Here is a 25,457-nt window from a genome sequence, read left to right as displayed (position 1 = left end):
TGATTAGTACCACAATGTGAGCAACACCATGGTTATACTTTACCAGTGATTAGTACCACAATGTGAGCAACACCATGGTTATACTTTACCAGTGATTAGTACCACAATGTGAGCAACACCATGGTTATACTTTACCAGTGAAAAGTACCACAATGTGAGCAACACCATGGTTATACTTTACCAGTGAAAAGTACCACAATGTGAGCAACACCATGGTTATACTTTACCAGTGAAAAGTACCACAATGTGAGCAACACCATGGTTATACTTTACCAGTGAAAAGTACCACAATGTGAGCAACACCATGGTTATACTTTACCAGTGAAAAGTACCACAATGTGAGCAACACCATGGTTATACTTTACCAGTGAAAAGTACCACAATGTGAGCAACACCATGGTTATACTTTACCAGTGATTAGTACCACAATGTGAGCAACACCATGGTTATACTTTACCAGTGATTAGTACCACAATGTGAGCAACACCATGGTTCTACTTTACCAGTGATTAGTACCACAATGTGAGCAACACCATGGTTATACTTTACCAGTGATTAGTACCACAACGTGAGCAACACCATGGTGATACTTTACCAGTGATTATTACCACAATGTGAGCAACACCATGGTTATACTTTACCAGTGATTAGTACCATTATGAGGGGCCGGCACCTGGATTTTGGACCCTTCTACGTGATGAGTATCATCCCAGCAATTAAGGCGTTGTGCATTGAATCCACTGATTGTTTTTGTTTCACAAACGATTTTCATCACTCGTCTTTCAGTTGATACATATTGAAGTTTTAGTTTTCATTTCGTTCACCTCGTACCATAAGGGTTGATGACCTACCTGTTAGTTCCTATTAACAACAAACAAAGTCATCAACATCGAGATGACCGGCAAGTGGAGAGGAAACGACTAGGGCAGGTGGATGAGTGTCGCTTGGAACGCACACTCTGTTGACTGTGGGAGTGTCATCTTTTCGCGACGTGGGTTTTCCATCTTAGCATTGAATTGTACGGGTAATTAAATCCATGCTACGCACACTTAAGATACAATTATGATTTTTTAATTTTTTCCCATTGATCGACACACTGTGCGCTGGGCTTCCTGCGTGTGTGCTGTCTCGTCTTACGCCATTTATGTTTCTCAGGTCCGGCTGCCCGCTCGGCCCCTCAGGAAATTCTTGAAATTTTCAATTCTTGTAAGTATATCGGAGGTATTAGACGGCGTGATCAAAAATTTCCGCTTGAGGGCGTTGCTGTAATGGACATGCGGCTATATAAGCACGGACATGTAGACATTAGTGTCGCAGTCGTGTCCTGCCGAGGAGCGTGCGTTAAATGCGGCCACGTGAACTATGGCGGCGTTATTACCAAATGCGTCCAAACAGGACCAATGTGCTGTTATTCTGTTCTTGGCTGCCGAGGGACAAACGCAGGTGCAATCCATCGAATAATAAAGACTGTATGTCTGTCGAAAACCACCGTAGTGGAATGGTTCACCAAGTTTCGTGCGGGTCAGGTTTCGACAGAAGACTCCAATCGAACTGCGAGGCCATCCTCATCGAGCCAACTCAAGTGGGAGACATTCTAACACCCGCCCTATAGTTGGGATCTCTCTCTTCCCATGAAATTATAACGCCTTCGGTCCCCTCAAAAAGGCATTGAAGGGTGGACGCTTCCTGTCGGCAGACGATGAGCAGCACGCGGTGTTTAACCGCTCGGGGATATTCAACCTGGTACGACGCACACTGGGGAAGGAGACAGTGAATCGTGATACAAAAACTCGGGAGATTCATATTTCGTGATCGTGGCTGCGTACAAGGAAGAGTGGCCCCTGGCGTGTTCGGACAGAAGTGTTTCAACGTCAGATCTAGTCAGTTGGTGAGCTCACGGAGTGCGCGCTAGTGTATTTTCACGAAGGAATTGTGGCTTTATACATCAAAAGGTGAATAGAAGTATATTGTCACAATATTGCAAAAATGTTGTGCCTGTAGTCGTACAAAGATATACGAGTCAACTGTTGATGAACTGATGAAGATTCAGATACCTTCCAAATACGTCCAAGTAAACTATTTTTTGCATTGCATCGAGCATACATTCTGCTTTAATTGTATAATGGGAACCTTTGATCGTTTTTACCCCTTTCGACAAAAAATGCTCTTCTAATTTCTTCCGTTCTTCTGTGTTTCTTCAGAATCTCAAAAAGAAAGAAGTTGGACACAACTAGAATGAACTTACTTAGTCCGATGAGGGGAACAGGGTACAAAATATTAACAAACAGAACTGTTTTTTTAAGTAACACATTAGAGTACTAACTAATTGTCCCGTATCCTCTGAGAATGAACCCAATCATGTTATTTCTCAATTCGTGCCGCAGTATAAGCAGAAATAGTCCGAATCACATAGAATGTACGACTGATTTATTAATATAAATGAAACATAGCTTCAGACATCACTGCACTGACTATATATAAAGGCAGTATAGAAAAGGAAAGAATGCCTATTTCTGAAGCTTGTGACCCAATAACTGCGGCAGACGTATTCATCAGAAGAAATAGCAAATGACACTCAGATGAGTTTGCGAGCTATGGGTTACATAGAGGCATCAAAGTTAGTGAAGGAAATCGCTGCTAATGCATCTCCTTCCCGAGGAAGGCGATATCGAAAAGCTATTAGGGTTTCAGGACAACAGAAGTTCTCTACTTTGACTGAAGAGGAAGGTATTTCCGTGATTATAGCAGCCAAACTTTCAAGAGATCATTATGAAGTTGTGAGATCTTAATGCAGAAATAGAATTCCTTCACATATAACGTAATCCGAGAAGCTAAACGCATTGTAATTTAATGACCAATAAACAAATATTGTTATATTTATCGTTATTTATGTCATCTACTATCCTTTGTTATTAACTAAGTCCATTTCTGTTCTTCAGTTCCCTTAAACTATTTAATATCAACTTAGGAGGCCTTCTTCCCCACTGTACGTCGGTGGGATGAGTCCCTCAATGCTTACGGCGATTTTGTCTGCCAGGCAACCCGATTCAGGACTGTACGGCTGTCGAATAGAAACTTTTCGATCGCCTCTTATAGTTTCTCCCACATCAAGTGTGATGATTGTAGGCTGCCTGGATGTAACTCTACGTTAATTTTCATTGCTACAATTACACTACATTTATTAGCATAGGTAGGCATTTCTCTTCCCTTAATGCTCATTGAATGCTAGCTGCCAACCTTGAGATTAAAACGTGAACTTCAAACCAGCCCCACCACGCAGCCAGAGAACTACTTTAAATTATTGTGTGTGCGTGTGACAGATAATTTGGCCAACATATTGTGCTGGGAGCTGCGGTACACCCCACACAGCACTGCGGGGAACATTAAACGTGATTTTCTGCGCTCCCCACACAGGGATTGATATACATTCGACACAGCGTGTATAGCTATTGACAGAGTATTTGACCGAACCTGGTTCCTGCAGCTACGTTCAAGATAAGGAACTCAATACCCTTCGTACTTGTTCTTGAAGTTAGTAAACCATTCGTATATATCATGATGATGTTTGTTGTTTAAAGAGGTCTAACATCTAGGTCATCCGCCCCTAACGATAAGAGGTGCAATGAAATGAAACAATAATTAAAACTTCAGAACGTATCCACTGACTATAATCTAAAACGAATGATCAAAAAGTACCATGAAGCCAAAACAATCAGCGGATCCGATTAACAAATTCCTTATTTTCTGAGATGATGCTTGTTGTCCAAAGGGGGTCGAAATCCAAGTCACCGGCCACTAATCAAAAGTAAGTAGAATCATGGTGTTCTTCACATAGTGGTACTAATCACGGGTGCCTGCTAGATACGTGGTGTTCTTCACATAGACGTACTAATCACGGGTGCCGGCTAGATACGTCGTGTTCTTCACATAGTGGTACTAATCACAGGTGCCGGCTAGATACGTGGTGTTCCTCACATAGTGGCAATGCTCACGGGTGCCGGCTAGATACCTGGTATTCTTCACACAGACGTGCTAATCACGGGTGCCGACTAGATACGTGGTGTTCTTCACATAGTGGTACTAATCACAGGTGCCGGCTTGATACGTGGTGTTCTTCACATAGTGGTACTAATCACAGGTGCCGGCTAGATACGTGGTGTTCCTCACATAGTGGCACTGCTCACGGGTGCCGGCTAGATACCTGGTATTCTTCACACAGACGTGCTAATCACGGGTGCCGGCTAGATACGTGGTGTTCTTCACTTAGACGTGCTAATCACGGGTGCCGGCTTGATACGTGGTGTTCCTCACATAGTGGTACTAATCACAGGTGCCGGCTAGATACGTGGTGTTCCTCACATAGTGGTACTAATCACCGGTGCCGGCTAGATACGCGGTGTTCCTCACATAGTGGTACTAATCACGGGTGCCGGCTAGATACGTGGTGTTCCTCACATAGTGGCACTGATCACGGGTGCCGGCTAGATACGTGCTGTTTCTCACATAGTGGTACTAATCACGGATGCCGGCTAGATACGTAGTGTTCTTCACATTGAAGTACTAATCACGGGTACCGGCTAGATACGTGGTGTTCTTCACGTAGTGGTACTAATCACGGGTGCCGGCTAGATACGTGGTGTTCTTCACATAGTCGTACTAATCACGGGTGCCGGCTAGATAAGTGGTGTTCCTCACATAGTGGCACTGATCACGGGTGCCGGCTAGATACGTGGTGTTCTTCACATAGACGTACTAATCACGGGTGCCGGCTAGATACGTGGTGTTCCTCACATAGTGGTACTAATCACGGGTGCCGGCTAGATACGTGGTGTTCCTCACATAGTGGTACTAATCACGGGTGCCGGCTAGAAACGTGGTGTTCCTCACATAGTGGTACTAATCACGCGTGGCGGCTAGATAGATGGTGTTCCTCACATAGTGGTACTAATCACGGGTGCCGGATATGTACGTGGTGTTCTTCACGTAGACGTACTGATCACGGGTGCCGGCTAGATACGTGGTGTTCCTCACATAGTGGTACTGATCACGGGTGCCGGCTAGATACGTGGTGTTCCTCACATAGACGTACTAATCACGGGTGCCGGCTAGATACGTGGTGTTCCTCACATAGTGGTACTGATCACGGGTGCCGGCTAGATACGTGGTGTTCTTCACATAGACGTACTAATCACGGGTGCCGGCTAGATACGTGGTGTTCCTCACATAGTGGTACTAATTACGGGTGCCGGCTAGATACGTGGTGTTCCTCACATAGTGGAACTGATCACGGATGCCGGCTAGATATGTGGTGTTCCTCACATAGACGTACTAATCACGGGTGCCGGCTAGATACGTGGTGTTCCTCACATAGTGGTACTGATCACGGGTGCCGGCTAGATACGTGGTGTTCTTCACATAGACGTACTAATCACGGGTGCCGGCTAGATACGTGGTGTTCCTCACATAGTGGTACTAATCACGGGTGCCGGCTAGATACGTGGTGTTCCTCACATAGTGGTACTAATTACGGGTGCCGGCTAGATACGTGGTGTTCCTCACATAGTGGAACTGATCACGGATGCCGGCTAGATACGTGGTGTTCCTCACATAGACGTACTAATCACTGGTGCCGGCTAGATACGTGGTGTTCCTCACATAGTGGTACTGATCACGGGTGCCGGCTAGATACGTGGTGTTCTTCACATAGACGTACTAATCACGGGTGCCGGCTAGATATCTGGTGTTCCTCACATAGTGGTACTAATCACGGGTGCCGGCTAGATACGTGGTGTTCCTCACATAGTGGTACTAATCACGGGTGCCGGCTAGATACGTGGTGTTCTTCACATAGACGTACTAATCACGGGTGCCGGCTAGATACGTGGTGTTCCTCACATAGTGGTACTATTCACGGGTGCCGGCTAGATACGTGGTGTTCTTCACATAGACGTACTAATCACGGGTGCCGGCTAGATACCTGGTGTTCCTCACATAGTGGTACTAATCACGGGTGCCGGCTAGATACGTGGTGTTCCTCACATAGTGGTACTATTCACGGGTGCCGGCTAGATATGTGGTGTTCTTCACATAGACGTACTAATCACGGGTGCCAGCTAGATACGTGGTGTTCCTCACATAGACGTACTAATCACGGGTGCCGGCTAGATACGTGGTGTTCCTCACATAGTGGTACTAATCACGGGTGCCGGCTAGATACGTGGTGTTCTTCACATAGACGTACTAATCACGGGTGCCGGCTAGATACGTGGTGTTCCTCACATAGTGGTACTATTCACGGGTGCCGGCTAGATACGTGGTGTTCTTCATATAGACGTACTAATCACGGGTGCCGGCTAGATACCTGGTGTTCCTCACATAGTGGTACTAATCACGGGTGCCGGCTTGATACGTGGTGTTCCTCACATAGTGGTACTATTCACGGGTGCCGGCTAGTTACGTGGTGTTCTTCACATAGACGTACTAATCACGGGTGCCGGCTAGATACGTGGTGTTCCTCACATAAACGTACTAATCACGGGTGCCGGCTAGATACCTGGTGTTCTTCACATAGTGGTACTAATCACGGGTGCCGGCTAGATACGTGGTGTTCTTCATATAATTGTACTACTCCCGATGATGCTAATCTCAGACCCAGTTGGAGGCAGCAGTCCCTCAGGTTGTAATGATTATTGCTCTAAGAAGAAGCACATCCAGGCACATGTAGTAGCACTAATCGCAAGTAAAGTCGACTCATGGTGTTCATCGAGTAATGGTACTAATGACAGATTGGTTCATGGCTCCCTTCATCGCCCGTTTTGATCGCCTCTTACAACAGGCAGGGAATGCCGTAAGTGTGTTCTTCATCTGCATGCCCCACGCACAGGAGGTCATTCCTGAATAAACATCGATATGTGGCCGAGACTGTTATATGATTAGAAATACTGTAAATACAGATCTTCGCATTTATTTATCGTAAGACTCTTAGTGTAGGACAGGTTCGCTTCGCCTTGTGCATGTCTCTCTATTTCACGGCCAAGGGCGACCGGTGTGTTGAGATGTATGATGATAATGATTATGAGGTAGGCAGAAAGTGAAACCTGGTTCCGCCACATAGCCTATTCCTGTCGAATAACACCAGTGGATCTGCTGAAGGCTCAACGTCTCCTTCCGACGGACTAATCACCATTGCAGCGTTGTATGCCTTCACTCCATATGAACTACGCGGAGAGGTCCAAGCTTTTGGCACGTGATCTAGTGATTGGAAATTTATACCACCACCTTTCCTATCCTATCGGCCAACATTCTGATGGTGAATGAACTCACCCACCGCGGCTAACCACGGGACACAACGATCTTGATACTGGTAAACTCGCGATATTTCGTTGGGGCTTTGTCTCGAATTTTCACGAGTAAGTCTAACATGACACCGGCAGATGGCGACAACATAAAAGCTTTTGTGTAAAAAGGTGAGCAAAAACCTGTGCTAAGTTAATGTATTTGGTTTGTTATTAGTAAAACGTTTTGCAAAAGCACTAAATTAGGAATTCATTTGCTGTACTTTGACAACATACAGTACTCCGTCTGCGTCTCGTAATTATGATCTCGATAGCCATACATTCTGAAGACTAACTTTTATGTTTTCTCTGGCTCTGACAGATCTTTGTTGAAAAACTGATATTCAAATAGTGTGTCGGTATATTTACTTTCTAGCGTAACTTTCAAAAAGTTTCAAAAGGATTATGTTATCACTTAATCTCTGTCTGTTTGTCTGTCCGTCCGCCTGTCTATCGGTTTTCCGCCACCTCTAATCAAACATACACAGTAATAGCTCGAAAGCGGATTCTTCCCACCCACGCGCTGTGAGTGAAATGTCGTATGGCTTTTACTGTCGGGATATCCCAGGACGGGTTCGGCTCGCCAGGTGCAGGTCTTTATATTTGACGCCCGTAGGCGAACTGCGCGTCGTGATGAGGATGAAATGATGATGAAGACAACACATACACCCAGCCCCCGTGTCATTGGAATTAACCAATTAAGGTTAATATCCCCGACCCGGCCAGGAATCGAACCCGTGACCGTCTGAACCGAAGGCCAGTACGCTGACCGTTCAGCCAACGAGTCGGACATCCGCTGTGATTGGGGTACGCAGATGAAGAATAAACTTACGGTATACCCTGCCTGTCGCAAGAGGCGACTAAAACAGCCCGCAGAGCTCTCAAATTGGGAGCGTGGGTTGGCGACCATGGGGCCCTTAGCAGAGTCCAGACATTGCTTCCACTTACTTGTGCCAGGCTCCTCACTTTCATCCGTCCTGTCCGACCTCCCTTGGTCAACTCTTGTTCTTTTCCGATCCCGACGGTATTGGAGCATTCGAGGCCTAGGGAGTCTTTCATTTTCACGCCCTTGCCTTCATTTTTCGAAGTGTCGGATCCCTTCCATTTTTTCCCTCTCTCTCTCTCTCTCTCTCTCTCTCTCTCTTTCTGACCCCCCGTGGATGGGGAACGCAGATGAAAAGTACACCCAGCGTATCCCCTGCCCGTCGTAAGAGGCGACTAAAAGGGGCGACAAAACGATGATTAAATTAGAACCATGAGACTACTTGTGATTAGTACCATCAGGGGATGTAGGCCTACACCATTTATCGCCTTTACTTCCGAATAGTACCACTATATTAGGTACACAATAGGTTTGTGGTTAATAGCAATAGTGGGTGGTTTACTATGGGTTTACCGTACCCGTGATTACTATAACTATATGCGGAACACCAAGGGCATACCTTGCCTGTGATTAGTACCATTATGTGAGAAAAACCACGGGTCTGGGTGTTGCCTGTGATTAGTACCACTACACGACTGACACCGTGGGTCTGCGTTGCCTGTGATTAGTAGACCTATGTGAAGAACACCATGGGTTTGCGTTGCCTATGAGTGGTGCAACTATGTGAGAAACACCATAGGTCCTCATTGCCTGTGAGTAGTACGTCAATGTCACCATTAGTGGCGCTACATGAGATCTACCATCCTAGCGATAAGTACCATTATGAGGGACCGTTCACCTGGATTTTGGACAACAAGCATCATCGATTCAGGATTGTGCTTTTTTAGCTGCCCCTTGGTCAGTATATACTATTGTTTTGACATAGCTTCTGCTAAGTTGGGACATTGCGGGTCGGATCCACTGATTGTTTTAAGTCCATAAACATTATTCATTGTCATCTTTTTGGATTCAAGTCAGTGGATGAATTTTGGACTTTTAAATTATCATTACATTTCATTTCATTTCGTACTATTAGGTGCCGATGACCTACCTATAATAACAAGCATCATCATTATCATGACCGAAGCGGTTCCAGGCCCGTATTGCCTCAAGAAATCGAGCGCCGAAATGACATCTGAAGTGAAAATATCCACGGCTCTGCCCACGTGCATCTTCTCAAATGTTGGCGGGTAGACATGTTTGTGTGTCAGCCTTCTTAATAATTTTATTTGCAAGCCCTTTTGTAAGTCGTACAACTTCCAGATGAACCTACCAGATATGGGTTTACCATCCTTAACCAAGTGCGTCTTCACGTCTAGTAATGCAATTCTTAACTTTTTCAATATATGGTGTACCGCGAGGTACACCTCTACGCCGCACATTTAAATCTTGCGCCTAAAAGAACTCCTCTGCTGGAGGAACCGTGAACTTCAAACTAGACCTACTTAAACCTTTACTCAGAAGATGTCACTTCAGAAATCTTATGAAATTTTGTTATTTTGACGTTTTCTGAACTGACTGTACTTCTACTTGTTTTGTTTGCCCTTCATCAAGAAGTTTGGATATTCTTCCATAGATGTCACTACAAAAACTATGACCATGCACCCTGGTGCGAAGTGAATGAACTTTTGATTTAAGGAATTTTTGTATTAATTACGTTTTTTAACTAATTGATGTTCCTTTACTTTTGGGTTGGCAATATTTATCTTTTCTTTCCTCCAGTTTTGAATTTAGCCAATCACGAATTTCTGTAATTAATTTTCAACCTATCACAACCTTCTTCTTCGATTTGGAGTATAACCTTTCAAAATGACCAATAAAGTGAGAGGGTATGGCTGGTTTATTCATGAAGGTCTCGAACTTTCCCCGAGGGTTTATAAACTGCGGATTTTCTCTTCTCTTGGCCAATTCATCGTCAGCTTATTAAGTGTGTGTGTGCCAAGCAGGAGGTGGGAGGCCTCTTTCACGAGGCAGCAGTCCTTCGAACAGGTAATGGCCCCATAACATCTTTATTTCTTGCTAGCTCCGCAGTTTAACCCTAGGGAAAGGTCCGAATCATTAACTATGTAACCTTATTTTCTAAAAATGTAATTCTCTGCCGGTTTATGTAATTAATTCATAAAATCTTTAACTGTAAATTGGGGATAGAGATGCGATAGACCCTCTCGAGCTCCACTTTATCTTGGTTTGAGGTGCCACGCTTTCGTTTCTGCAATGTGTTAAAGTTATTTTCATGCGTGCAACCTCAGTAGTTTGGGAATAGCCTCTGTTTCATCGGCCTGGTGCCCTTTAGGTTTGAAGTATTCATATCTAGGAGTGCAAGTACACGCCTCCATTCAATTTGTGTTTCGGGACATTTACTTAACCTGTTTCTTTCTACAACGGCCCAATAGGGTGGGTACAAGATACCCCTGTTTCAAATTTGTAAATAGTGCCTTGTAAGGCCTGTGATTAGTACATTTTCATGTGATGTTGCCTTGTGTAGGCTTGGGAAAACTGAGAGCACGTTAGCTCTTTTCAAGTGTTGTAAAAGTGCCTCTTGGAGCCTATATTGAAATCGAGGAAACAAGTGCTCCATGTATTAGGAGATTTCTGCCCTTTGTACAAATTTGTGCTCTTTTGTAAATTTGAGCCAGGAGGTCAAGAATTGTAAAAGCGACGGGCTTGAAGACCAGATTTTTAAGGCCGCTAAATTTTGGATTTTCTTGTCTTGTCTAAAATTTGTCATCGTATCTGACGTTTCATTGTTATGAAAAGTTATTAAATTTGTTGTTTTTCAAAAATATAACCTTCAGTTAACTTTTTAAATTCTTTTCTTGACATTGTAGTTAGACTCATTCACCCCGGCACCTTCTTTCACCTCTGCGTTCCACGGGTAACCCCGTAACATGTGGTAGCAGAGCGTGGTTGAATGGGTCTCAATTAAGCCCCTTTTGACGGCTAAACATAGCATTCGGATCGAACTCTAAGGATTTTTACAGTCGCTGGAATTTGTTTTCCTATTTTCTGAATTTGTAAACTTTTTTCATCATGTCCGTCCCTCGCGAAGTCCTCTATCCCGGCTACTTGCGCAAGGAGGAATTCATTTACGAATTGCTTGTTGGGAATGTTCGGTCTGGAGGCACGGTTGCGGCTGATACCGCCAAGCTTAAAGAATCATTAGAGTTACCAATTTGTATCCCAACCTTGGGAGAGAAGGAAATTGATGAGGCTCTCTCCACTATCACTGAGAACACCACTGAGCTAGCATCCGTAGGTAGTTTTTTGAAGGAACTGATCCATCTCCTAATCAAATTAAAAGAGTACAGGCTAGGCTGTACCATTTTTACAATAGAGTAAGAGACCTATTGTCTCTTAAACCAAAAGATGACCATGCTAAGGAGGCTAGCAACCTTGTTGAACGCCTTTCTGAAATGTCAAATAAAGTTCTTCAATTGCTGACTGGGGCAGCTACCCCCAAAACCGACCAAGCAACTGTTGTAAACATCGTAGGTGAGGAAGACTCGTCCAAGAATGTAGAAAGCAGGAAATCGGTAGTTACTCAACAACCGTCTGCCCCATTGGAAACCGAGACTGATCGCCGAACATCCATTCCACCATTCTTTTTTAAATAATGCTCTCTCTGAAGCTTCTTCACCCCCTAGGCCCTTACCTACTATATCACCTGGGTTTAGTAGTTTGCCTCACCTTTTGGCTATGTTGCTTAGGGGAATTTCTAAGTTTTCTATTAATTCTACTAATGATGTAATTGCATTTTTTAGTTTTTTAGTTGAATTCCAAGATCACGCTCTAGTGTTTACTCTCTCTCCTTCTCAAATTCTTCAAATTATTTACCCTTACTCCATAGGTGTCCTCTCGGACAAAACAGTCAGAGCCATAGCTGAGCAATCTTCTATAGAAGACTTCCATGCACACCTTCTGGCGAATTTAATTCCGGCTCGAGCAATGTCATCATTAATTCAAAGGTACTATTACAGAGTACAGCGACTGGACGAAAATCTCGCCGAATTCATTCAGGATATTAGGTTTTACACAAGGGTATTTGCCCTTCATTTCCCAGAAGATCAAATCGTGCAGACCATTATGGAAGGCATTTCCCCACCCTACAGGTCATATCTGTGTTTCGCGCCGCGTTCTCAAACTTTTGCTGAATTAGAGGCTATGGCTGTCTCAGTAGAAGGAGTTAGGTATGCCGATACTTTAAGAGTCGCTAAGGAGCCCTCTCCATCTTTAGTTTCGGCCTTCACCTCGCCGAACTTTCACCACCACTAAAGACGCCGAGCATCGCATCAGGGTTTAACTGCTTTAGTTTTAGTTCAGGTTTGAAGTCACATTCCATAAAGTGATTACTGTACACGACGAAGCAGTCACTAGGGTTCCATAGCTTATCCTTGGTACCACCTACACAACTGAATAAGGAAATTATTATAATCAGAACATGAGCAATAATAATAATAATAAGCACCGAGCTCGATAGCTGCAGTCGCTTAAGTGCGGCCACTGTCCAGTAATCGGGAGATTGTGGGTTCGAACCCCACTGTCGGCAGCCCTGAAGATGGTTTTCCGTGGTTTCCCATTTTCACACCAGGCAAATGCTGGGGCTGTACCTTAATTAAGGCCACGGCCGCTTCCTTCCCAATCCTAGGCCTTTCCTATCCTATCGTCGCCATAAGACATATCTGTGTCGGTGCGACGTAAAACAAATAGAAAAATAATAATAATAATAAGCAACCAATTTTTTGCTGCGACATGGTCTGCGTATTTATTGTACCACACCTTGTCTGATTATTGCTTTAATCCATAATTTCCTAGTTGGCTCCTGGCAAGGGAATTCATGGAAATTAGTTCCTGGAAGTTTATTTCTTGTTTACAGAACTGTACGCAACAGTACACCAGCGTAATATAATTGATGTATTTTAACAATACGGTGTCACCCATAAGCATACAACGTGTAGAAATACCGCCAACCGAGGTGTTCATGTGAGGTTGGATTGCAGCGGCTCTAGCGGCAAATAAAGCATCCACAGAGTGGACAGCTATGGGTTATTGGACAGTCCTTTCATTACTTGTTAGGTAAGGTTCGACGGAGTACAGAGTCACCAACGTTTGAGAACCTAACGTTATGCTGCAGTGAAAAGAAACTGCAGCTCACAGAGACGAAGCGCGAATGTCGACGTAGTGTCATTGGCTCACTTGTGTGTGATCACTCTATGCCGCACACTGCGCGTACTGTCGTCCAAAAGTGCGCATTAACGTTTCCTTTTGATTTGATTATTGTTTCTTGCATGTAATGTGTGTGGAAATTATTTATGACAGTGCATAGTTTCTAAATATATGTGGGAAAACATGACACAATAAAATTCCGAATATCTACAAAAGTATAATTTTGTTTAGGGCAATAAACTACTGAGTGCATATTCTTGTCCACCTTTCCACTATATTTGCTTTTTGTACTCAGGGTAATGCTTTCTTTATGTTTGCTCCGGGTTTATTACCATAGAACTATATGGCATAACTGTATTATTTATTATAGGTAATGCTACATTTCTTAAACAAACAGAATGCTCTGTTCTGTGAGCTTGCATTCGGGAGATGGTGGATTCGAACACTACTGTCGACATCCTCCCATATGGTATTCCTTGTTTTATCATTTTCAATCCAGGAAAATGCTGGTCTTGTACCTTAATGAAGCCACGACCACTTCCTTCCCACTCCTAGACGATTCTTGTCCCATCGTCGCCAATAAGACCTCTCTGTGTCGGTGCGACGTAAAGCATATTGTAGGATAATTGCTCAGTTCAATCCCGAAATAACCCCTGTGGGTGGGGGACGCAGACGAAGAATACATGAACGGTATCCCCTGCCTGTCGTAAGAGGCGAATTAAAGGAGTGACCAATGGACGGTTTCCCTGCGTTACGTATGAGTAGTAGCACATTATGAGAAACATCATGGGTCTCCGTTGTCTGTGATTAGTACCGCTCTGGTGCCCGTGATTGGCACCACAATGAGAAGAAAACCACTGGTCTGCTTTGTCTGAGAATATTACCATCATGTGCGAAACACCAAGGGTTTTTGTTACCTGTGAATGATTCCATTGTGTTTGACATACCATGTGTCTACATTACCTGTGATTAGTACCACTATGCGAGAAACACCATGAGCCTACATTACCTGTGATTAGTACCATTGTAAGCATAGATAGATAGTTAGATAGTGCCTTTATTGGTGGCGAAGTCAGGGCTCAAGGCCCTCTCTTACACTTAACCACTAGAAGAGTATACATGTACATAACTTATACAGTACTTACAAATAAAAATAACACAAATAATATTAATAGCAAATCAAGAGTAATAATATTAAGAAAGACAATAAAAGAATACGTAATTTTAAAATACACAAAGTAAAATACACTGCAATAATCCGTTCATTCTTTCATTCACTCAACAGTTATCCAGCAAGTCAGCAAATACTCGCGGCACGCCACTTTAAACTTGCGATGAGAGGGATTGTCCCTAATGTTCTCAGGTAGCAAATTCCATGCCCTGGACGCAGAGATTATAAAGGAACGGTTGTAAGCAGCAGTGCGGTTTACAGGTATGGTAAGAGAGGAGCCAGATCTCGTATTCTGGTCATGATATGACGAGAGGTAAGAAAAAGGTGAAGAAAGATAGTTGGGAGTATTAGTAGAAAGTATTTTGTGCAGTAGTGATAACATGTGAAATTCACGGAGCTGGTGCACTCGAAGCCACGACAGTTCCTTATAATATGGTGATATATGAGCATCATATCGCAGATTAAATATATATCTTACGCAGCTATTGAGGCTCCGGTCCAGTTTCTTGTTACTGTCGCAGGTAATTTCACTCAACAGTGTCACAATAGTCAACTATAGGTAGTATAAGAGAGTGAGTTGCACTTTAAGTCGAACCGAGAATGCATTACAGAATCACTTCAGAGGATATAAGCATTTATGTACTTTATTACATGTGCTTATCACCTGCTGAGTCCAATTTAGGGCCTCAGTCATAATAATTCCTAAGTTAGTCACTGAAGTAGAGTAGGGTATGATTTTATTGTTTAAAATTATTGGAGAGATGTCCCGTTGCTTGAGGGAATATAGGTTTTTACTGCTACCGATAATAATAACTTGAGTTTTATTCGGGTTTATTAGTAAACTGTTTTTATTTGCATAGTCACTAAGATATTTTAGGTCGGTATTCATTTTAGCAATTGCAGTATCAATATCACTCGGTTTTGAATGACAGTAAATTTGTACATCATCTGCGTACACTTGCAATTTGCAGAATTTAAGAGCTTTTGATATATCATTAATGTGGATGATAAATAACAGTGGTCCCAGGACCGACCCCTGAGGGTCACCGAGGGTCTTAATTTGCCACCCTGAAGTCACATTTCCCACTGTCACACGTTGCTGGCGATTTTCGAGGTAAGAGGAAAGAACCAAAGCGACACACTATTCAAATTTAGTTCTCGAAGTTTGTGCAGTAGTAACTGAGGGTTGACTGTGTCGAAGGCACTACTGAGATCTAATAATGTCAGTATAGTCACATCCCGTTGGTCCATTGCACGTCTAATATCATCTGTCACTCGTAGTAAAGCTGTCGTGGTGCTATGTCCTTTCCTGAAGCCGGATTGGAAGGGATTCAGGAGGGAATGCTTGGTAAGGTATTCAGTAACTTGTGTGTGAACTAAGCGTTCAAGTACCTGGGATAGGATACTGGACGATAATCTGAAGGAGAATATAACTTGGAGCTCTTCGGGATGGGTCTAATTAGTCCATCTTTCCAAACAGCTGGGAATACTCCGTTTGTCAGGCTGTACTTAAATATATGTGTTAGTATTGGCAGAACAGCTCCCAAGATATCTTTAATCAGCGATATAGGAATGTCATCATTACCTGTGGCATTAGATGTTATAGCGTATATCACACCTTTAACTTCATTCGAAGAGATATTTCTAAATGAGAATTGTTCATGCACAGACTGCTGTTGAAACAAGGGTAGTGAACTTTTAGGGAAGGAGTTAGAGGCTATTTTTGGCCGTGCGAAATAGTCATTTAAAGCCTCTAGTGATATGCTTGGTACATGTTGTTCTACTGTCTTACCTATACCTAACGTACGTAATTTACTCCATTTTTGTCTCGGGCTGTTAGTGTTCATCAGTTCCTGAAAGATTTCCTAATTAGTTCCTTGGTTCTGTTTCTCAGAATCCTGTACCACTCAAAATCATCTGTGTCATGCGTCAGTTTGTATTGTCTGTGCAGTTTGTCACGACTGGCCATAGCAGATCTTATCTCGGCCGTTAGCCACGCGGATGAATGGCGAGTGATTCTTACCTGCTTCTTTGGTGCGTGCTTGTCAAATATTTCCAGTACCATTGAATTTAATTTGTTTACCTTAGAGTTCATGTACTGAAAATTACGTATACTGTCCCAAGGCAAGTTTTTATTCCGGTCCATATGTCGTAAGTCTCGTGTTGTAATTTTAGCGTGGTTTGTACTTGGGTACTCGCGTAGAGTAACACATGTACAATAGGTCATGTGAAGAGATGCCAGGAGCAGGGATCCGTCCGTGCTTAATTACCACCTGAGGTTGATTTGTCACAAGAAGATCAATTAAGGTATACCTTGTGCGGTCAGAGAAATGAACGTGATTAGTAGCGTTGAGGGGTAAAATAGTCATGTTTGTGGCGAGAAATAAATTCAGTAGGTTATTCGCTTCACTGGTCTGCTTTAAAAGGTTAGTGTTAAAATCACCTATGATTATAATGTCATCATATGCCGAGATACGATTTGCTAATGCCTCTTCAAAATTATCAGTCTGTCTTATTTTAGGTGGCTTGTATACAATCCCTATTAATATCTTTTTATGGCAGTCTAATTCTACAAACATAAATTCAGGTCGCAGTGTAAGTCTTGGGTCAGAAGTGGAAATTATCTTACATTTCAGGTCATTTCTGTAATAAAGTAGAAGTCCACCACCTATTTTGTCAGTGCGGTCATGAGTATTGAGTATCCGTCAAGGTTAGCTGCCGATGACGGCATGTCTGTACGCATCCAGCTTCACTGATTCCAATAATATGTACATTGTTCACTTCAAAAATAGCCTGCGCCTCTTCCATATGGGCTAATAATGACTGGCCATTTAGGTGGCAACAATCGTGGGTGGCTTCTGAGCTGCTCTTGCAACACAAGGCCTATTGAAGGTGGTGGGGACAAAAGAGAAACGGTGGATGAGGGCTGTGGAGAAGAATGCAAGGCAATGGTATTACCGTTGTACTGGTCAACGAACATTTGAAACTAAGCAGTCGGACATACAATTAAGCAAGAAGTAAAATGTGCTTACCCGAGCAGCCTGGCGAGTAGATCCACTGACTTTCCCAAGCACACACACACACACACAACACACACAAATAAAAACTAATTAGTAAACACATAATTTCTTTCACTAAGTTCATATGTTCAACATACTCCCTGCAATGTTTATTAATTGAGCCATCGTGCATACTTGAATTTTACTTCCATCTTCCCGTAAAACACAAATGCGTCCATCTTGAGTCCAGCATTTCTGCATTCCCCACAAATACCTTGCCTTATTAAGGATATTTTTTCTCACACTTGTGAGAGACTCAGTTAGCATGCCCTTCAAAGCTCGCTTCGCGCGCCACACTCGATCACGATCATGGTATCGAAGGAACTTGATAATCATCGGTCGATTTCCATGTGAGACCACCACAGCAGACGTTCGATTACGGCGGCCCAGCCTGTGGCAGCGATCCACATCCAGAATTGAAAGTTCTATTGAGAGTTTATATTTTAGTGTCTCTAGCATTTTGATGTAAACCTCCTCGGACGGCAGTTCCGGCGACTGTACTGTTCGGCCTCATCCAAAAAGTCGTCTTGTTTCTGAAGCCCATTTTCCAGGGCCTTCAACTCCTCTTTAAGCTTAGAAGATGTCTTCGTTGGCCTGTTTCTTGAATGCCTGGAACTCACCGCCAAGCGCTTGGAGCACGTTCGGTGGGTTGGCGGCACTGACTGCTGAGTCTAGGCGATCTTGAAAGTCTTTCATGGAATCTTCGAAAGCCGATATCTTCTTAGCTACTTCCTTCAGACACATTGTATTTACTTTTTAAGGATCACACGGATCAGCACTTTCTGCTACTTTACGCAGGGTGTAGCAAGAGCAACTTTATTCGAACATCTCACTTGCCGTCATTTTGAAATAAAAGGGGGCCTGTGACCTGAATTTGGGCCTCTTTAAATAATAAGCATCATCCCAGTAATTAAGGAATTGTGAATTTGATCCATTGATTTTTTCGTTTCACGATCATTTTTTCATAATCATTCAATTTAGATTCTAGTCAGTGGATATATTTTGAAGTTTTTAAAGTTCAATTCTTTACACCTTGTACTATTTGGGGCTGATGACCTCGATCACCATCAAAATGACTTTTCATTGATATGCACTTGATACAACCCTCCCCGTCGAGGACAGGTAACGGACGTATCGAGCGACTAACTGAAAAGAGTCAGTTTTAAAAACAATTCGAGTTCTCTTCTTTCACAGAAAGATTGTGGTGTCGCTATTAGAGGCGACATTAACGATGGAATGTATTGTGATTATTCATCGTGTCAGTGTAGTAATCGGAATGATTATTGGATTGGTTGTGAAACGTATAGCCATTGAAGGATCTTCCTCTGTTCTCCCGGAGGGAACTGTAATCAGACGAAACGTAGCACACTAGAGAACTCTGAAAAGAGTTTAATGCAGTATTTGCATGCACTCATTTTGTTTATCCTGTAACCAGCTGCAGCGAGGAAGTTGCCCAATTAGTGAACATTCTCTCTTTCTCTAGTCTAAAATAGTGACATACTTTATTCTGGCTTTCCACACAGCAAGCTACACAATTTGCCTGTGGAGTTTGTGTGCTTTTAGTTTGGTTTGAAGCCATTTCTGTGTTCGAAAATAACATGTCATTATACCGCCTCTAAAACATTAGTTAGCATAAATTGTATATACTGTACGTGGAATTGAAATGTGTCACCGTGCACTCTGCCTCTCAAACATCTATTGATGAATACTACCGTTCTAAAACTCAAATCCCTGCTTTGCTTTCAGCAAGTATTTTTTTAAAAGAAATGAAAATTTTGCCTTTACATTTAAAATCTTTGCCTATTACTTCACTTTTTACCTAGGATTATATAATCAAAAGTCGATAATGTGCTCAATTCAATTTTGTCTGTCTCTCTATCTGTAGTATCACGGGAAAAGTCTTGGCAGAATTTCTTGAAACTCGGATATTATGTTCAGGAATATGTAGGGGGAACACTAGGCTATATATCATTTGTTTACTGCACTGTGTCGTAAAAGGATTAGAAAACGAAATGGGTGAACATTCTAATCTTTCAAATAAGCTGAGAACTATTCAAGGAACTACGAACGTATGGAAGACTTTTGTTTCACGATCATTTTTAGTCGCCATTCGTTTTAGATTCTAGTCAGTGGACATACTTTTAATTATCAATTCGCATTTCCTTGATCCTTGTACCGATGACCTAGCTGTTAGGCCCCTTTGACCAACAAACATCATCAAGCAAGCTGCACCGCTGCTGAATGTGCTTCCTAAATATCTGAATGCAGGTACTTGTTCTGTTTTTCACACGTGAGAGAACTATCTTTGCTGTTACGTCCTCCTTCCTACTTATGATCATATCATTGCCTTAGCTCTTTTCTGTTAATTTTTATACCGAATTTTTCACGCGATCTGCTCAATATTTTCAGCATGAGTTATATTTTCCTTGGATATAACCTAGAAATATTATATTGTACTGTAAGTATGTTGTAATAGAATATATTCGTGTGTGTGTCTGCAGTGTGTAACATCACGATCGACTCGCGGTACCTGACAGCACGATCAGGAAAGTCGTTCGGCCAGATCAAATCGCCGTCGATAGAGGGTCCTGGATTCTGCTGGTACCTGCTACAACCCGACACAGGGCAACGCGTGGAAATTCAAGTGTACCGGCTAGTGAGTGTGGGGCGTTTCAATGGTACTAGGTGAGTAAAGAGAAAAACACTTCTTTCGTAGGAGACATTATCCGGCAAAGATAAGAGTTCAGAAATGTATAAATAATTTCCAGTCTAAGACTTACGATAATGATGTATTGCCTCGTTTCTTAAGATAGATGTATAATTGAATTTCAGCTCCATGCACGCTATTTATGCCAGATGGTAGACTGATTTTTTCGGTCAAGTATTGGAAAAATTTATCTGGATGAAAAGGCTACAAGTGTAGTTTTGTTAGTTCTTTCATCACATTTCGAGAGACTTTGAGGTAATCAGTTCCCTTTGCTGGAACACAATAATGTCTGCTCTTATTCACAGATGTATCCATTACTCATTTGGTGTTGTGGATTTAGATTCCGCTTTAGCATTGATATGTAGGGCATCATGAGAGAAGAGTAGACTTCCGAAGTTCTCAACCCCTGTGGGTGGGGGACGCAGACAAGGAACACACTCACTGTACACCCTCCCTGTCGAAAGGGGCGATTAAAACTGGTGACCACGGGATGATGACATTAGAACCATGATAATAGTTGTGATTAATACCATGACGTGCGGAACACCATGGGTTGGTATTACTTGCGACTACTACCACATTGCGAGGAAAACCATGGGTATACATAGGAGCGGTACCATTATGTGAGGAACCCTACGGGTCTGGGTGTTGTTTGTGATAATGATTATCGTGTCGGTTTCACTGTGTTCAGAACGTGTGCGCATTACCTATGAGTAGCACCACTTAATGAACACCATGGGTCTACGTTGCCTATGATTAGCTCCAGTATGTGAGCAACACCATGGGTATACGTGGCCTGTGATCAGTTCCAGTATGTGAGCAACACCATGGGTATACGTGGCCTGTGATCAGTTCCAGTATGTGAGCAACACCATGGGTATACGTGGCCTGTGATCAGTTCCAGTATGTGAGCAACACCATGGGTATACGTGGCCTGTGATCAGTTCCAGTATGTGAGCAACACCATGGGTATACGTGGCCTGTGATCAGTTCCGGTATGTGAGCAACACCATGGGTATACGTGGCCTGTGATCAGTTCCAGTATGTGAGCAACACCATGGGTATACGTGGCCTGTGATCAGTTCCAGTATGTGAGCAACACCATGTGTATACGTGGCCTGTGATCAGTTCCAGTATGTGAGCAACACCATGGGTATACGTGGCCTGTGATCAGTTCCAGTATGTGAGCAACACCATGGGTATACGTGGCCTGTGATCAGTTCCGGTATGTGAGCAACACCATGGGTATACGTGGCCTGTGATCAGTTCCGGTATGTGAGCAACACCATGGGTATACGTGGCCTGTGATCAGTTCCAGTATGTGAGCAACACCATGGGTATACGTGGCCTGTGATCAGTTCCAGTATGTGAGCAACACCATGGGTATACGTGGCCTGTGATCAGTTCCAGTATGTGAGCAACACCATGGGTATACGTGGCCTGTGATCAGTTCCATTATGTGAGCAACACCATGGGTATACGTGGCCTGTGATCAGTTCCACTAAAGTGAGAAACACCATGGGTATACGTGGCCTGTGATCAGTTCCATTATGTGAGCAACACCATGGGTATACGTGGCCTGTGATCAGTTCCACTAAAGTGAGAAACACCATGGGTATACGTGGCCTGTGATCAGTTCCATTATGTGAGCAACACCATGGGTATACGTGGCCTGTGATCAGTTCCACTAAAGTGAGAAACACCGCGGGAATACCGGCGCCTGTGATTTGTCCCCCTATGTGAGGGACACCATAGGCTTGTGTTACCTCTGAGTAGTGCCACTGTGTGTGACATACCACAGGTCTACTGTGATTAGTACCACTATAGGAGGAACACCATGGTCTTGCTTTACCAGTGATTAGTCCCATTTTGAGGGGTCGGTGATCTGGATTGTGGACCGCTCTTCCGAGTAATGAAGATACTGTGAATAGGATCCAATGATTGTTTTGTTTCACCAACAATTTTCATCATCATTATCATCATCATTATCATCATCATCATCATCATCGAAGTTCTCATGGGGTGTGTTTAAATGGTTGCACCGGATCTTAAGTAGCCGACCGAGGGCCCAATGTATGAATGGGAACGTACAGTCTGGGGCTCAACCCCGCGTCAGAAAAATCCTAGAACCACGTAATGGACAACTTACTTTATTTCCTTTTCCAAAATGTTCTGCATCCGTAGAGAATCTAGAAGTGACTTTGAGCGAAGTGATGGTCGTGTTCGAACTGTCAGTGCGGGCGTAGTGAACCCTGCCGCTGTGTTCACACATTACTATAATATTCTTTATTATCAGTTCTACAATGTTCCGAAATATAATAAATTTGTCCATTATGTCATTCACATACTTTCTCTGACGCAGCATTCAGTCCAAGAATTCTTCCTCTCCTTCTTCCTGGTTTCCTTCTCTTTATAGGGTCTTCCTCTGGTCTCCCTCTTTTTCACTAACCCTCAGTCTCCAACTTCATAGCCCGCTGCCCCCGCTTTTAACCACACGTGTCGGGTCGTGGGTGCGAAATGTGTACCACAAGTAGATTTTGTCCTGTTTTATGGCAGTATACTCTACCTGACGCCAACCCTATGAAGGGTTGTAATCTTTTTCTTTTTTTTTTTTTTTTTTGCTAGGGGCTTTACGTCGCACCGACACAGATAGGTCTTATGGCAACGATGGGATAGGAAACGCCTAGGAGTTGGAAGGAAGCGACCGTGGCCTTTATTAAGGTACAGCCCCAGCATTTGACTGGTGTGAAAATGGGAAACCACGGAAAACCATCTTCAGGGCTGCCGATAGTGGGATTCGAACCTACTATCTCCCGGATGCAAGCTCACAGCCACGCGCCTCTAGGCGCACGGCCAACTCGCCCGGTGGGATGTAATCTCTGTTGCTTGTTTCTATGGTGCTTGGTAGTGTAGTGTGTTTTCTGAATGTGAAGAGGGAAGTGTTGGTACAAATACCCAGTCACCGAGCCAGATGCGATTAATATCCCCGAACCGGCCGGGAATCGAACCCTGTACCCTCTGATCTGAAGGCCTCAATGCTGACCATTAGTATCCCATGGCACAGCTAAACCATCGAAATTCAGGCTGTTGAATTTTTCCCGCTGTTTCTGCAACGTTCACTGTCCCTCTCATATGTTCATTTAGGACGCACATGAATCAACCTTAACATCGTAATTTCTGACACTCCCACTTTTTCATTTTTCACTTATTTAGAGGCAAGTCTTCTATGTCTTACATCACTGCTGGCCTCACCACTTTCCTGTACACATCTCCTTTAAAACTACCAGGTACCCTTCTATCATGGAATACTCCTTCCAGTCTGCCTTTATTCTGCTAGTGAGGTCCAGCCAAGTCTGACCCCAGTAATCCGAAGTAGCTGACTACCTTTATGCTGCAGGTTTCCTCGGGCATCTCCTTCTCCGATATGAAGACGCATATGTTCTGTTTCCATGCTACTGATCTTTAAACCTGTCTATTGCAGTGCTGAGGTCCACTGCTCCACTTTCCTAACAATTCTTTCCTTAGTCTCAGAACGCATCTGCATGCATACGGTACATACTATATTCGAAAGCTCCCGTACTTCAACCAGTGCATGAGCTACTTCAGTTTAAATCACCCGATATACTGGTTTGTTATATTACTGTATTCTAGCTCTCTGTTCGAACTCCACTGTCGGCAAACCTGAAGATGATTATACGTGGTTTCCCATTTTGATATCAGGCAAATGCTGAGGCTGTACCATAATCAAGGCCACGGCCGCTTCCTTCCGACTCTCATCGTCACCGTAATACTTATCTGTGTCGGTGCGACGTTAAGCAAATTGTAGTCTAGCTCTATTCGATGAGGTCACCAGTGTAGGGCATTGAAGTGAACTATATGAACAAGTCATCAGCCGAGAGGTTGCTTGGATCACCAAATAATACCACCAAAGGGGGTTATGTGTTTGGTCCGCGAGAGCTATTTTATATCGTTCAAGTCCGCCGGCAAGCCGGTTAAGACCCCCCTGTCCGCCACCTGGGACGCGCGGCCTGAGAGTATCACCTCTCCCCCTGCTACGCCAGTGCAGTAGGTTCGTGGCTTATCAGCTTTCGTCGTGTCACTATCATAATGGAGATTATGAGGAGATGGAGGAGACCATTTTACGAAATTTTCGGTCGTCTGATAAATCAGTATCAGTGGAAGCCAAGTATTTTTTTTATTTCACTGAGCCTTTTTAAGCCTGTCAATAATAATACTAATAATAATAATAATAATAATAATAATAATAATAATAATAATAATAATAATAATAATAATGGACAGGAAAGACCATACAACTGATCTGGCAAACTTTCATCAATACGTCTAATAAAGCGAAATTCCTAGGATAAATTTCTGAGATTTTGTATATATGTACGGGGGTTCGTCATGGTGGCAGCATCCCTCTAATTCTTAGAACTAGACGAAGTTATTAGAGAACTGGAAAGGGACATCAAAAGTATGAGCATCGGAAATCTGGGAAGCAAAGTCAAGATGAAATGTTTAGACTTTGCTGATGATCTAGCAATCATTGCTGAGACCAGAGATGAAACCACACACGCCGTGCAGAGATTACAAAGGCAGGTCTCCAGATATCGTTCCATAAAAACAGGTACGTGGACAATCTACATCAACGTTGCAAGGAAACTCCGCTAGAGTGGAGGTGCACTCCTTCAAATACCTTGGAGAAATCCTATTACCATCGGGGCTAGACAATAGAGAAAGAGCCACTAAACTCCATAAGGCGTACAGACTAACGTGGAATTACAAGAACAAGCGAGGCAGTTGTTTTACTGGATGCCTTATACGCTTCAGGTGTCTCAACAATTATAGAAAATGAAAAGCAAGAAAGGAAAATTCTCCTGAAAATTTATGGTCCCACGAAACAAATTGGTATGTAGATCAAGAGGAGAACAGCGGACCTCTACTCATTAACTGACAGGTTCACTGACGCCGTGCGCAAGAGACGTCTGAAATTCCATGACAATATCTATATAACGGACAGCGACAGACTCGCCAAAAGATTATTAAAAGTAATGAACTTGAAAGTCAAAATAAAGTGGCTTGAAGAAACTAAGGCGGA

At 43.2% G+C, this 25,457-nt stretch overlaps 1 protein-coding gene across 1 annotated transcript in view; it reads left to right on the top strand.

The window, feature by feature from the left end:
* Positions 1 to 25,457, top strand: part of LOC136872119 (uncharacterized) — a 665,288-nt gene that overhangs the window by 396,820 nt on the left and 243,011 nt on the right. Inside the window, exon 3 of the mRNA XM_068227340.1 lies at positions 20,151 to 20,334. Within this exon, the coding sequence (XP_068083441.1) occupies positions 20,151 to 20,334 (184 nt within the window). The remainder of the gene's footprint in view (positions 1 to 20,150; positions 20,335 to 25,457) is intronic.

This window comes from Anabrus simplex, chromosome 4 (assembly GCF_040414725.1).
Source record: "Anabrus simplex isolate iqAnaSimp1 chromosome 4, ASM4041472v1, whole genome shotgun sequence".
Taxonomy (NCBI): Eukaryota; Metazoa; Arthropoda; class Insecta; order Orthoptera; family Tettigoniidae; genus Anabrus; species Anabrus simplex.
The sequence above is the reverse complement of the archived record's forward strand: the minus strand, read 5'-3'. Positions and strand labels throughout refer to the sequence as shown.